The sequence below is a fragment of the Megalobrama amblycephala genome, linkage group LG4, assembly GCF_018812025.1.
Source record: "Megalobrama amblycephala isolate DHTTF-2021 linkage group LG4, ASM1881202v1, whole genome shotgun sequence".
In the NCBI taxonomy this organism is placed as follows: Eukaryota; Metazoa; Chordata; class Actinopteri; order Cypriniformes; family Xenocyprididae; genus Megalobrama; species Megalobrama amblycephala.
In genome coordinates, this window is record NC_063047.1 from 7,556,361 (window position 1) to 7,570,275 (window position 13,915).

Here is a 13,915-nt window from a genome sequence, read left to right on the forward strand (position 1 = left end):
AAAGATGATGAATTCAGACCCTCTGCAGTGTCTGATTGCTGTCATTGTGATGGATCTCAAAATAATGGACAGGGAGAGAGCGAGACAAGGGGCTATGATCATACAACAGCAGGATACAGTCATCATTTCTGTTTGGAGTGCCAAATATGGTCCTGTTCATGCACTATTTATTTATGAAAGACAGTGACAACCGTATTCAACTGAGTTCCTTAAATTTTCAAGGGTCCACAACTAAATTTTGAGAGCGAGTTCGATTGGTAAGTGCTGTTTGAATGGATCCACACTTGACAACTAGTTGTCTGTCACATCATTGATATAGCCAGGACATAAGTGTGTGTGTGTGTGTGCTTTGTGGGTTGTTTTCTTGCTGTCAATCACTAATATTAGCTAGCTGTCAATCTCAGCTTATGAAAAATGACAGAAAAAAGGGGTATTGTGAGGTAAAATACAGTTGTCAGTCAGTCCTGTTTGGAGTCCTAGATACGGTTGTTCATACACAGTTAAATTATGAAAGAGGCTAATCAGTTGCGCCCCTTGCATCTTATTAAGTACATACAATCAAGTTGCTTCACATTCACACAACTCTATTTTGACATTTTATTCCATGTGTGATCGTTGTATCTTACAATAACGTTCAAAAGTTTGGGGTCGGTACAATTTTTGATGTTAGGGTTTTTATGTTGTCTTTTATGGTCATACATTTGAATAAAAATAAAAATACAGTAAAACAATAATACTGTGAAATATTATTACAATTTAAAAGAACTGTTTTCTATTTTAATATATTTTAAAATGTAAATTATTCCTATGTTGGCAAAGTAGAATTTTCAGCATCATTACTCTTCTGTCTTCAGTGTCACATGATCCTTCAGAAATCATTCTAATATGTTTATTTGGTGCTCATGAGACAATTCTTATTATTATCAATTTTGAAAACAGTTGTGCTGCTTAGGATTTTAGTGTAAAACACAGATTCTTTGATGAATAGAATGTTCAAAAGAACAGCATTTATTTGAAATAGAAATCTTTTGTAAAATTTGCCTTACTGTCCCTTTTGATCAAATGAATGCGTCCTTGCTGAATAAAAGTATTAATTTAAAAACTGATAATTTGACTTGAACATTTGAATGGTAGTGTAAAACTGAATGAGGGCTTATCTTAAAAAAAAGTTAGCTCTCACACACACAGAGCCCCTCACCGTGTGCCTGCACCAGCCCTGTGACCTGCTGTCCATAGATGTCTGTTTTATTCCAGGAGAAAACATATATGAGGTTTGGAGCTGCAGGAAATGATTTCAGAAGCTGCCGACCCTGGACAGCCACAGACAGATGGACTTTAGCCAAGCCCAGCGGGAGGGTGGAGTGGGTCAGAACCACCCTCAGGAGAGACCGATAGCCTGGAGCTCTGGTAGAGAGGTAGCTTAACTTCAGAATTGTAGCAGGGATAACCACCTCCTCTTGGACTGCCTACAGAGAGAGAAAGAGACGTGCAGACGCAAAGATTAATTGTATTTCTATTTACTGTGTGCACTTTCCATACAGAACAAAAACCGAGCCAATGACCGTAATGCTGCCAAATAAATGTCCCATAAACACAGGTTGCAGTTCTTACAGCCCACACACACACAAGCTCTGTTCCAAAACTGAGTGAGCTGTCTCGCTGTCTACTGCCTACATAGGCTATTGCCCTCCAAAACAGCATCTGAACCAATATAAAAATCTCATGAGGGACTAATTTGAAACGCTCTACATAAGCAGAAGGGCTTCTTAAACATGACAAAAATTTCTTGATTTCCCTTGATATTACAGTCACGATTATTAATAATAAGATAATAAAAAACTGGTTTTGTGTGGCCGACTGAATGTTATGTTGTTTCTGTGGGCTACACATCTAAATTTAGCTGAGAAATGTGTTCCCGAATTACTTTTTTGCTGTTTTATTCATCAGTCAACTTCAGAGAGTCTGTTTACTTCAAACGTTGAGGAAATTATACACTTAAAGTGAGTAATGCATCAATATTAGAACGTTCTCATTACATTATAATCAACAAAGGTGTCAAGTTTACACAGTTTTACGCAACTGAGACTTGGACTCTTGCGAATGCTTACTTTATAATTTAAAAAAATGTCTGCACTGCAGAAATCTCTTTTTTACACTGTATATGCCTTGATTATAATGGGAACATTCTTCTTTTTCTAGCACCAGCAGGTTGCGGTGTATATCAGGTATTATACCATCTACACTGCAAGCAAGCAGTTTCAAGTGTCATATAAAAAGCACTGAGGCATAAAAGAGACCTGAGCAACATTCAAGTTGATTTCAGTGTAGTCTGATGTTAACATGTGACTAAGATAATGACAATATAATGCATTCAGTGTTTTGTTAGAACAAGTGTATCTTGTACCTGTAGCTCAGGTACAACAGTTCCTCTGTCCTCACAGTCAGCGGCGAATCGTGGGAGGGGGGCAGAGAGAACAATGGCGTGTGGACTGATCAGGTTTTTCAGGTCGCAGACAGGTAGTTTGGATTCAGCTCTTTCCATAAAAACTCGGTCCAGGACCATGAACTGGTTCCAAGGAAGCCAGACAGAACGAATCTGGGACAAAAATGGGGCTCGCTGGAAAAATAGAGTAACAGAGATTCCGCCCACTGCCAGAAGATCAAAGCTAGTGGGAAAAACAAAAATACAAACATATACAGAAACAAAGATTTATATATATTCCATACTGTAAATATACAAGACAGTGTGTGTATGCATACAGGACATATACTTTATGCTATAAATATATATCATTTATATTTAAATTGTCGTTAAAATTTGTAATGATGGGGAAAATCTCTTATGCTCATCATGCTGCATTTATGTGAATAAAAATACAATAAAAACAGTAATATTGTGAAATATTACAATTTAAAATACCTGTTTTCTATTTTAATATATTTTCAAATGTAAAAGCTGAATTCTCAGAAACCATTACTCCTATTTCCTTCAGAAATCATTCCAATATGCTCAAGAAACATTTCTTATTATTACCAGTGTTGATAATAGTTTTTCAGGAATCTTTGATTAAATGAAACAGAACAGGATTTATTTGAAGAAGAAGAATGTTTAAAGAAGAATGTTAGTTATTTTGAACGAAGGCTCATCAGGTTTTGCACAAACTTGTGGAGTTCATTCAGCTTGAATGCAGATGTTTGTAAAGCAAAAGAAGTCAAATACTAAGAAGTTCATGTCAAATTTTCTATATCTTTTTTTTCTATTCAACCAGCAGTCTCAGACTTTTGCCACCTACTGTACATACAGAAAGAATAGAATAGTATACACTTTATATATAATGGAAATATACAGGAGAGGTTAATACAGTGGCTACAGTATGTGTGTGTTAGTGCATGTTCTATAGACCTTATGTAGCCCGCCCCTTTTCAGCCCCACTGCACTCATTGTGTTCTGTCTTCCGGTTTGTATTTCCACAGCATGAAGGTAAGATCTTACAGATTTATGAATGAACCGTTCATTTAAAATCTTCCCGGTCTACTGACATTTGTTATGACAACCACTTCAAACATTACAATGCCCATGATAACTACAAGTAAATCCACTTCACTAGCTAATTACTCTTTGACTGCAATGCCACAGAAACATACAGCCAACACAAAAATGTTCAAACACAATTTTCGAAAGACGGCTGTGCGATTGTTTCTCTGCCAGGTCTATTTTATGTCTTTCTTTACAAAGTGTATAAGAGTGTGTGTTACCTGCCATCTTGTCGGCTGAGTGTGTATCCGTATTCAGGGTTATGCTGAAACGTGACATTCACGCCAACGAGAGGAGTTCCATCAGAGGCCAAAACCTGACCTCGAATTACACACACTCGACTGCACAGAGAAAGAGAGAGAGAGAGAGAGAGAGAGAGAGAGGGCAGTCATTGCAAGAGAAACCAAAGGATCTGTCAGAAGAGATCGAAACTGAGAGAGGAGCACTCTCTTTTCAGTAATCAGAGAAAAATACAATAGATGCTTCAATCGATTCTAAACTTCCTCAAACTAGACGATGACAGCAAAAATCATTTTGGGAGATTATTTTTTGGGTGAGTCACACTGCTCATAGCAGCTAGCTTTTATCAGCATATGAGAGTCAGAGGAAAAGTTCACACGCACTAAATTCGAAATGCTTGAACACATTCATCTGTGTATGGACATATTTATGTACTTTGCATTACCATACTCATACTTCATTTCTGGATCTTTTAAGGTTCATTATTGCATTTCATGTAACAGTTTATTTGTTTCAAACACATGGTGTCCCTCTAGGTCTGTTTGCAATCGGAGGACCCCCTAGGTCCCTTTGCAACCACTTTTGTGGGAGGTTCCAGCATAACATGATCAATCCCAAACTACCTATTAACAGTAATGTCAGTTTTAACAGTAATGTTTGTATTAGGCTGAATTCACGACGACGAGAGAACACAGGCACTAACTGTGACACTAACATTAAAACTTAAAAAAAAAATAGAATAAAAAATAAAACTTGAATGTGAAGTATGTAGGATTTTTTTTGTTAAAATATATTCTTTTAACCCAGTTTATTGTTCACTGACTACTATCATTAACCCATTCATGGGTTTATCTCCCCCAAAAGTGTAAACACTGAGCCTCCCAGGCACTATCTAAACATTGGAGCTGTTCGCTCAGATCCGTCAATCTCTTTCCAGCTCAATCTATAGAGAGAGTTTGAGAGAGTTACTGTAGCAGGAGAAGCAAGAGGAAGATTAGGCGTGGAAGCATGACTGATGTGTTACATGGGAATAGACATTTAGTTTTGGTTACAGAAGTTTAAGCCAAAAATGGCTGCATTTAGACCTTCAAAGATTAAACACATTAAAACGAACAGGGCATTGCAATGCTACACACTACAACGGATGCTTCAGTACCATACAGAATCATCATGCACCTGTTCAGAAGACAAATGTGCCAGTTTATAATGTTTACTTTGATATGTCATGTTGGTGCAGATATGTTGGATGGGTTTATTATAAGAAAGGGGCGTTTGCAAAGTTGCAAATATGCTTTATTTTTGTAATACCGCTAGGTGCCACTAGTGTTACTGAAACGACATACTTCACCTTTAACCAAAATCTGTATATTTTCTTCAACAAAAAAAGAATATAGCCTTCAACAAAACAATTTAGACTGTTTTTATCAAGCCTCCACAAGCTTTCATGTTTGCGCACTGTGGTTGCCAGATGTCAAGAGTTTAAAACCCCCAATCAGAGCTTTTCTCTTAAAAGGATACATCTCCTGCTCTGTGTTTTATTTAATCTTTGCAATCTGGCATCAATACATCCAAAAAACACTGACAAACATGTAAGCTTGAGTACAGCGATCTCCATTGTGATATTTTGATCAAATTAAAGTATAATACAACCAGTCTGTGTTCCTTCACGTGGATTGCTATGACTACATCTGTGATCAAACTTTCTCAGTGATGAACTGTAATAAATCGAAACATGAATCTCGACTATATTGTTTTGCAATTGTGGTTGCAGAATAAATGCACTTACGCAACCTCTTTGTGACAATGCAAAGTCTTTTTTTGATGTTCTTTTACTAGAAAAACACTAACATACTTTAGAATTATTGGAATTACTACTAGCCTTAGCTTTTGAGAGAAGCTTTTGAGTTTTACGTTTTTTATAGGCCTAATGTAGAGAGTGTGTTAATTTACATTAAAATATTATAAATCAGAAAAGTAGATGAGTAAAACCATGCATATGAGATTACATTTTCTTGATTTGTGCTTATACTGTAGGTGAAATTACAACAAATGACAACAATCATGCTTATGATTTTGAGCAAAATAACAGTATCATTTGACTAAAAGGACTACGTTTTCATTGAATAAACTAGACTAAAATTCCCAGATGTTTTATCAACTAAAACTTGACTAAACAAACTGGACAGGTTGAATAAATATGATAAAAACTAAAAAGGACATACAGTGGGTACAGAAAGTATTCAGACGCCCTTAAATTTTTCACTCTTTGTTATATTGCAGCCATTTGCTAAAATCATTTAAGTTCATTTTTTTCCTTATTAATGTACACACAGCACCCCATATTGACAGAAAAACACAGAATTGTTGACATTTTTGCAGATTTATTAAAAAAGAAAAACTGAAATATCACATGGTCCTAAGTATTCAGACCTTTTGCTGTGACACTCATATATTTAACTCAGGTGCTGTCCATTTCTTCTGATCATCCCTGAGATGGTTCTACACCTTCATTTGAGTCCAGCTGTGTTTGATTATACTGATTGGACTTGATTAGGAAAGCCACACACCTGTCTATATAAGACCTTACAGCTCACAGTGCATGTCAGAGCAAATGAGAATCATGAGGTCAAAGGAACTGCCTGAAGAGCTCAAAGACAGAATTGTGGCAAGGCACAGATCTGGCCAAGGTTACAAAAAAATTTCTGCTGCACTTAAGGTACCCAAGAGCACAGTGGCCTCCATAATCCTTAAATGGAAGACGTTTGGGACGACCAGAACCCTTCCTAGAGCTGGCTGTCCGGCCAAACTGAGCTATCGGGGGAGAAGAGCCTTGGTGAGAGAGGTAAAGAAGAACCCAAATATCACTGTGCCTGAACTCCAGAGATGGGAGAAAGTTGTAGAAAGTCAACCATCACTGCAGCCCTCCACCAGTCGGGGCTTTATGGCAGAGTGGCCCGACGGAAGCCTCTCCTCAGTGCAAGACACATGAAAGCCCGCATGGAGTTTACTAAAAAACACCTGAAGGACTCCAAGATGGTGAGAAATAAGATTCTCTGGTCTGATGAGACCAAGATAGAACTTTTTGGCCTTAATTCTAAGCGGTATGTGTGGAGAAAACCAGGCACTGCTCATCACCTGTCCAATACAGTCCCAACAGTGAAGCATGGTGGTGGCAACATTATGCTGTAGGGGTATTTTTCAGCTGCAGGGACAGGACGACTGGTTGCAATCGAGGGAAAGATGAATGCGGCCAAGTACAGGGATATCCTGGATGAAAACCTTCTCCAGAGTGCTCAGGACCTCAGACTGGGCCGAAGGTTTACCTTCCAACAAAACAATGACCCTAAGCACACAGCCAAAATAACGAAGGAGTGGCTTCAAAACAACTCCGTGACTGTTCTTGAATGGCCCAGCCAGAGCCCTGACTTAAACCCAATTGAGCATCTCTGGAGAGACCTAAAAATGGCTGTCCACCAATGTTTACCATCCAACCTGACAGAACTGGAGAGGATCTGCAAGGAGGAATGGCAGAAGATCCCCAAATACAGGTGTGAAAAACTTGTTGCATCTTTCCCAAAAAGACTCATGGCTGTATTAGATCAAAGGGTGCTTCTACTAAATACTGAGCAAAGGGTCTGAATACTTAGGACCATGTGATATTTCAGTTTTTCTTTTTTAATAAATCTGCAAAAATGTCAATAATTCTGTGTTTTTCTGTCAATATGGGGTGCTGTGTGTACATTAATGAGGAAAAAAAAAGAATTTAAATGATTTTAGCAAATGGCTGCAATATAACAAAGAGATTTAAGGGTGTCTGAATACTTTCCGTACCCACTGTATAACAGGACTAAGACTAAATTTAAAAATAACTGACAAAATGTGACACCAATGTGAAGAATTTATCTCATAAATTAGCATTACCTTCAAGTTATGACCATACTACCAAAATTACTCTGAAGAATGACCAGTCCATGAACTCTTTCTCTCAAGTGACTCCAGACACTCTGACCTTGTTTTTTCCCTCGCTTTTTCAGCCAAAACATTGCCAACATTAGCACGCAAGGGCATGCTTGGGTTTGTGCGGACTCATTTCAATTTCGCATGAGAATGAGGCTGTCAGAGTGGATGCGGGCTGGTGGCTTAAACGGTCAGTCAATGCTGTCAGTCGTGACCAAAGTCTGAGCTAAGATGTCTATAGCATTCTGACAAAAAATGACAGTTGATGTCGCACAGCCTGCCTTTGCTTTTACCCAAAATCTCAGTGGGGTCACACAACAATGGATAGGAAAATAAGAAAATAATGTGCATGTAAATACGGTCACAATCATGCCAGCAAACCTTTAATTATCTGGGAGGTCACAATCAAGTTGTGTTTTACCTGTGATAAGATTATGTGTGCGTGTGTGTTGGGTGAGTGTATTTGTGCTAATATTTGCCAGTGTGTGTTTATCACCTGCTGTCAAATGGCAGGTCTCCTGGCAGTATGTGTGTGCTGTCCCGTCCAATGAGAAATCGCACACGGTCGAAGAACTGACGTGAAGGGCGTGTCTCGAAAAGGGCGTGGCTCTGCTGAATGATGTCACGTGGGTCAGGCGAGCCTTGGCACAGCGGGGCACTCACACACACCTGCTGACTACAACAGTCTGGGTCGACACAGTCCATGAGACCATCTGAAACACACACACACACACTTTACATGCGGAGACATGTAGCCTTGATGCAGCTTGCCCTTGCTCTGCGTGTGTCTGTGCGTGCGTGATCTCATTTGTCAGCTCCATTAAAGGGGATCTGTGTTTTTAACCTCCCACAGGAGAAAGTCTCAGAGAGAATAACCCAGAAACCTCTCTCTCACACACACAGACTCACACATACTGCATGTTTACTTAGATACATTAAAGAGGACATATCATAGAATTCTATTGTTTTTATGTAATGCAAATGGTTAACCACTACAGACTCAAATTATCACTTCAGCTAAAAGAAAACTTTTTTGCATTTTTACAATACCAAAATATATATATTTTTTGATTTATTATAAATCTTTTTTTTTTCTAATTGAGAATATCTCAAAAGGGAAATTTTGTCAGATTTAGCTAACTTCTGTGGACAATTTTGTACCCAAAAGCTAACTAAACCCCTTAACACACAATCTGAGACATAAGCCAGTGTGTTATCATACGAAAGTTTTTGTTTTGCATTTTGTCTTTGCTAACCATTCAAAGGTTTAGGGTCGGTAAAATTTTTATTTTATTTTATTTATTTTTAAAAAGTCTTTTATGCTGACCAAGGCTGAATTAATTTGATCAAAAATATAGTCAAAGCCGTAATACTGTGAAATATTTTTACAATTTAAAATAACAGTTTTTTATTTTTAAAATATATTTTAAAATGTAATTTATTCCTGTGATGGAAAAGTCTCCAGTCTTGGAGTGTTGAAAACGGTTGTGCGGCTTAATATTTTTGTGAAAACAACTCCCCCTCAGGATTTTCTGAAGAATAGAAAGTTCAAAAGAACAGCATTTATCTGAAATAAAAATATTTTGTTACCTTATAAATGTTGAAATGTCTTTACTGTCATTTTTGATCAACATAATGTATCCTTGCTTAATAAAAGTATAATTTCGTTTAACTTTTGAACTGTAGTGTAACTAGCAATGCCTAGAACAATACCTTTGTGAGATTGTGTCTGTTAACCTAAAGCTGAAAGGGTTAGTTCACCCAAAAATGAAATTTCTGTCATTAAGTACTCACCCTCATGTCGTCCCAAACCCATAAGACCTTAGTTTGTCTTCGGAACACAAATAAAGATATTTTTTTTATGAAATCCAAGGGTATCTGATTCACACAGGCAGCAACGACATTGCACCTTTTGAAGTCCAGAAAGGTACTAAAGACATTGTTAAAACCGTCAACATGACTACAGTGGTTCAACCTTAAAGGGATAGTTCACCCAAAAATGAAAATTTGATGTTTATCTGCTTACCCCCAGCACATCCAAGATTTAGGTGACTTTGTTTCTTCAGTAGAACACAAATTATGATTTTTAACTCCAACCGTTGCGGTCTGTCAGTCAAATAATGTGAGCAAATTGGAACTCTATTAATAAGAGTCGAAAACACTTGCATAGACAAATCCAAATTAAACCCGGCTCTTGACGACACATTGATGTCCTAAGACACGAAATGATCGGTTTGTGTGAGAAAATGAACAGTATTTATATCATTTTGGATGTGCTGGGGGTAAGCAGATAAACATAAAATTTTCATTTTTGGGTGAACTATCCCTTTAATATTATGAAGCGACGAGAATACTTTGTGTAGCATAGCAGTATGACAGATGAAAGTTGAATTTGTTGAATAAAGTTGTTAACAAAAAGTATTCTCGTCACTTCATAATGTTAAGGTTGAACCACTGTAGTCGCGTCGACAGTTTTAACGATGTCTTTAGTACCTTTCTGGACCTCAAAAGGTGCAATGTCGTTGCTGCCAATGTGTGGATCAGATACCCACGGATTTCATCAAAAATATCCTAATTTGTGTTCCGAAGACAAATGAAGGTCTTATGGGTTTGGGACGACATGAGGGTGAGAAATGACAGAATTTTTTTTTTTGGTGAACTAACCCTTTAAGGGGCCATTCACATGTTGCGTCTCTTGCACGCTCAAGTTGAAAACGTGGCTCATGATTGCTTAGCAACAGCAGACACCACACGAGCGCTTTCTGAAACAAGGAGAAAGCATTGTAGCCGGCATGTGCCATGCGTTTTTAGACGCAACGTGAACAGCCCCTAATTCATCCACTCTATATCTGTCATACACACAGCTCATCTCCTATAGGGTTCTTTACCGCTGTCATTATCTTTACTGTCATTGCACTCGGTTTCCATGACAACATTACAGCCCGGACCACTCCATCCCGACTGGCACACACAATGCCAACCACTCTGCTCCAGCGTACACCGCCCATTACCGTTACACAACCCAGGACATGCATCTAAGAGAAAAAGACAGAACATCTATAATAATGATGTTCTTTCTTCAAAAATTGTTCATATAAAAGACATCACAAAGTCATCTATTAATTCCTTCATTCAGTCTATCACACATACTCTTACCTTTATCAAACAGATCCAGGTAATGTGCTGCTGAAAGAGTTACAAAATGAAAGACGGAGAGAACAAAGAGTGAGAAATTACATTGGAGACATACTTCAGAGAAAATCTGTGTGTGTGTGTGTATGTGCATTGGCTTTTTTTTTTTTTTTTTTTAAATGTCCCTGTCGTTTGCTGCCTTAAGCGTATATTTGTCCCCTGAGTTTCACAGACTGTTCTCATCATGAGCGCCACAATTAAAGGAACTGTGGCTCGGAGGAGGAAAAAAGAAGGAAAAAGTGGAAGAGAGACAGGCAGAAAGAGAGGGACTGTTTAGTTTTTACATAATCTACAAGGCAAAAACACGGCTCCATGTTATTTCAGAGTCAGTTGATTTACATGTTTTATAAAAAATGCATGACGCTTGTCAAATAATCAGTTAAAAAGGCAAATAATCATCAAGATATGATATTTACAAAGTGTCTGGAGCATGATTCCAAAAGACTGCCAGTCAGAATGTAGATTTTTTTTTTTTTATGCTAACACGTTAATCAAATGTGACACCCAGCTGTCAAAGGGTTGGCGAAATGTCGAGTAAATATCAAGACTGAAAAGTTAAAAAAGGGTGTTAAGGCTTAAGAACAACAAAAAAGAAAAGAAAAAGCATTGTGAAACAAACAATTTTACACATTAAAACTACTGACACAGAGTGCAAAGCAACTGATTTCACATACAACCTTACCACTTCTAAGTCTTGTATAATGATTGTACATTCAGGTTCTATGACCTCATATTAAATGAGAGCCTACATGGGATATTTGTTCTTTAAAAAAGATATTTATTATTTTTAATGTATCATTATTTATAAACTATTATTTTATATTAAAAAAATATAAATACATTATATGTATGAATGTATTTATCATGTATTGCATGATTAAACGTGATTAAAACATTTTGAAAATATATATAAAAAAATATTTTTAACAAGTTTGGGGTCAGAAAGACATTTTAATTTTTTTAAAGAAATCTCATGCTCAACAAAGCTGCATTTATGATCAAAATACAGATAAAACAGCAATACTGCCATAGTTGGTTGCAGCAATGAGAGTTGTGAGGCTTGATCTAATCGAGGCAGTCACAAAATAACAATAACGTAACATAGACAGGAACGGACAAAGAAAAAACTGAAAATGAGGGCTATAAATACACTTAGGGTACGTTTACATGACAACGTTGTACTAAAAACTCAAACGTTTTTCCTTCGTGTTTTTCACATACAGACGACAATGTTGTCAAAACGATCCCGTTCCCACCGATCCGCGAAAATGATCAAAAACGTTGTATTATGCATGCCAGGAACTTGTGGGGGTAAACAATTAACAAATGAGTAACCATGGAAACATACCTAGAAACCCTGACAACTAATGAACAGGAAACAAGAACTAACAAATGTAAAAGAGAAATCTCTTGTCACAAATATTGTGAAATATTATTACAAATTTCAAATAACTGTTTTAAAATGTAGAAAGTTATATCTTTATCTTTACTGTCACTTTTGATCAATTTATTGCATCCTTGCTGCACAAAAGTATTAATTTCTTAAAAAAAAAAAAAAAAAAATCTTACTGACCCAAAACCTTTGAACAGTAGTATATATAATATTATCTATAATAATATAATACAAACAGTTTTATTCTAACATACCAATAGTGCAGTGCTCTCCCTCCCAACCAGGCTGACAGACACACTGTCCATCCCTGCACTCTCCATGCTCTTCACAGATTGGATGGCATGCCTGTTTGTCACAAGAGGTCCCTTCCCACCCCTCTTCACATTGGCAGCGTCCAGCGACACATACACTATGGGTGCTGCAGGGAACAGGGCAAACCTCTGAAACGAGTCACAAAGCAACAGAGAAAAAAGACATTTGTTACCATTTATTATCATCAACTAAGTTATTGTTCACACTGCATCTTCTTTGTCACAGTGGTCTTGGATTTTATACCGAAACCTATTGGATGCATGAAGTACTCTTGCCGCTTTACATCAAAGCTGGTTTTCTATTGTTTTGTGTCTTTTTGTCTTTCCCCCCATTTCATACTAAACATACAGTATATGGACATTCTTGAATTCAATCCCAATGATTTTCTGTGTGTTGGTGGTTCACGCTGGTACACAGCTGGCTGCTGCACTGTACCATGAATGGAAAGCCGAGAGCTCTCTTCCTGCTGTGGTTATGTCTTGGACGGAGGAATTTAGTGGTGTGGTCATGTGTTCACACTCTGCTCTTGACTCCCCAGCATTTTTTCCTTGATCTGTGGCACGGTTGCTGCCGGTCATCACGGTTTGCTTCATCGCTCCAGTAGGGACTGCTTGTTTGGACATTTTTTCCGCTCAGTCTTTTTGGACTGTACAGTGCATTGCAAACAAGCTGAGCATGCCTTGAACACTGGCTGAAAGTACTATATACAGAAGTTATTAGTCTTTATTATTGTTGTGTTATGTCAGCATTGTGGTGCCCATAAGGGGGTGACCCACTCCACAAAGAGCAGGGATGGGCAACTTCTCTACAAATGCACTGCAGAATTTTGATCCAACCCTAATCAAACACACCTGAACAAGCTAATCAATGTCTTCAGGATTACTAGAAAGCTACAGGCAGGTGAGTTTTTAATCAGGGTTGGAGCTAAACTCTGCAGGACAGTGACCCTCCAGGACTGAAGCTGACCATCCCTGGTGTAAAACAGGTATTTCTAGAAGACTGATATGACTGGAGTCTTCATCTCATGTGAGTTTACATCATATTTAACATATTTTATTCTAAAACTTTTTTATTTAAGAAAAAAAAGAACTGTAATTGTAAAGAACAAGTGTAAAGAGAGGAGAATTTCACACACATCCTCTCCTCTCCATTTACGTTCTGCTTTATCACACCAGCCTAAACTGTCCAAATGTTACTGTGGGCCTGAATTCAAGACAGGGTTTAGTTTCATGACAAAAACAATTTCCTTGAACCAGTAAGATATCTCTGCTCTCTGGCCCTCAGAC

At 37.6% G+C, this 13,915-nt stretch overlaps 1 protein-coding gene across 5 annotated transcripts in view; it reads right to left on the minus strand.

Moving 5' to 3' along the window:
- The window catches only part of tenm1 (teneurin transmembrane protein 1), a 188,229-nt gene that overhangs the window by 44,914 nt on the left and 129,400 nt on the right, over positions 1-13,915 (minus strand). For 3 of the 5 annotated variants that reach the window (XM_048187159.1, XM_048187160.1, XM_048187162.1), the window contains 7 exons: positions 12,572-12,757; positions 10,889-10,918; positions 10,621-10,767; positions 8,229-8,445; positions 3,757-3,876; positions 2,405-2,666; positions 1,199-1,466 (listed from right to left, as the gene is read on the minus strand). In XM_048187159.1, the coding sequence (XP_048043116.1) occupies positions 1,199-1,466; positions 2,405-2,666; positions 3,757-3,876; positions 8,229-8,445; positions 10,621-10,767; positions 10,889-10,918; positions 12,572-12,757 (1,230 nt within the window). The remainder of the gene's footprint in view (positions 1-1,198; positions 1,467-2,404; positions 2,667-3,756; positions 3,877-8,228; positions 8,446-10,620; positions 10,768-10,888; positions 10,919-12,571; positions 12,758-13,915) is intronic. The other 2 variants (XM_048187163.1, XM_048187164.1) reach the window with 2 other exon arrangements.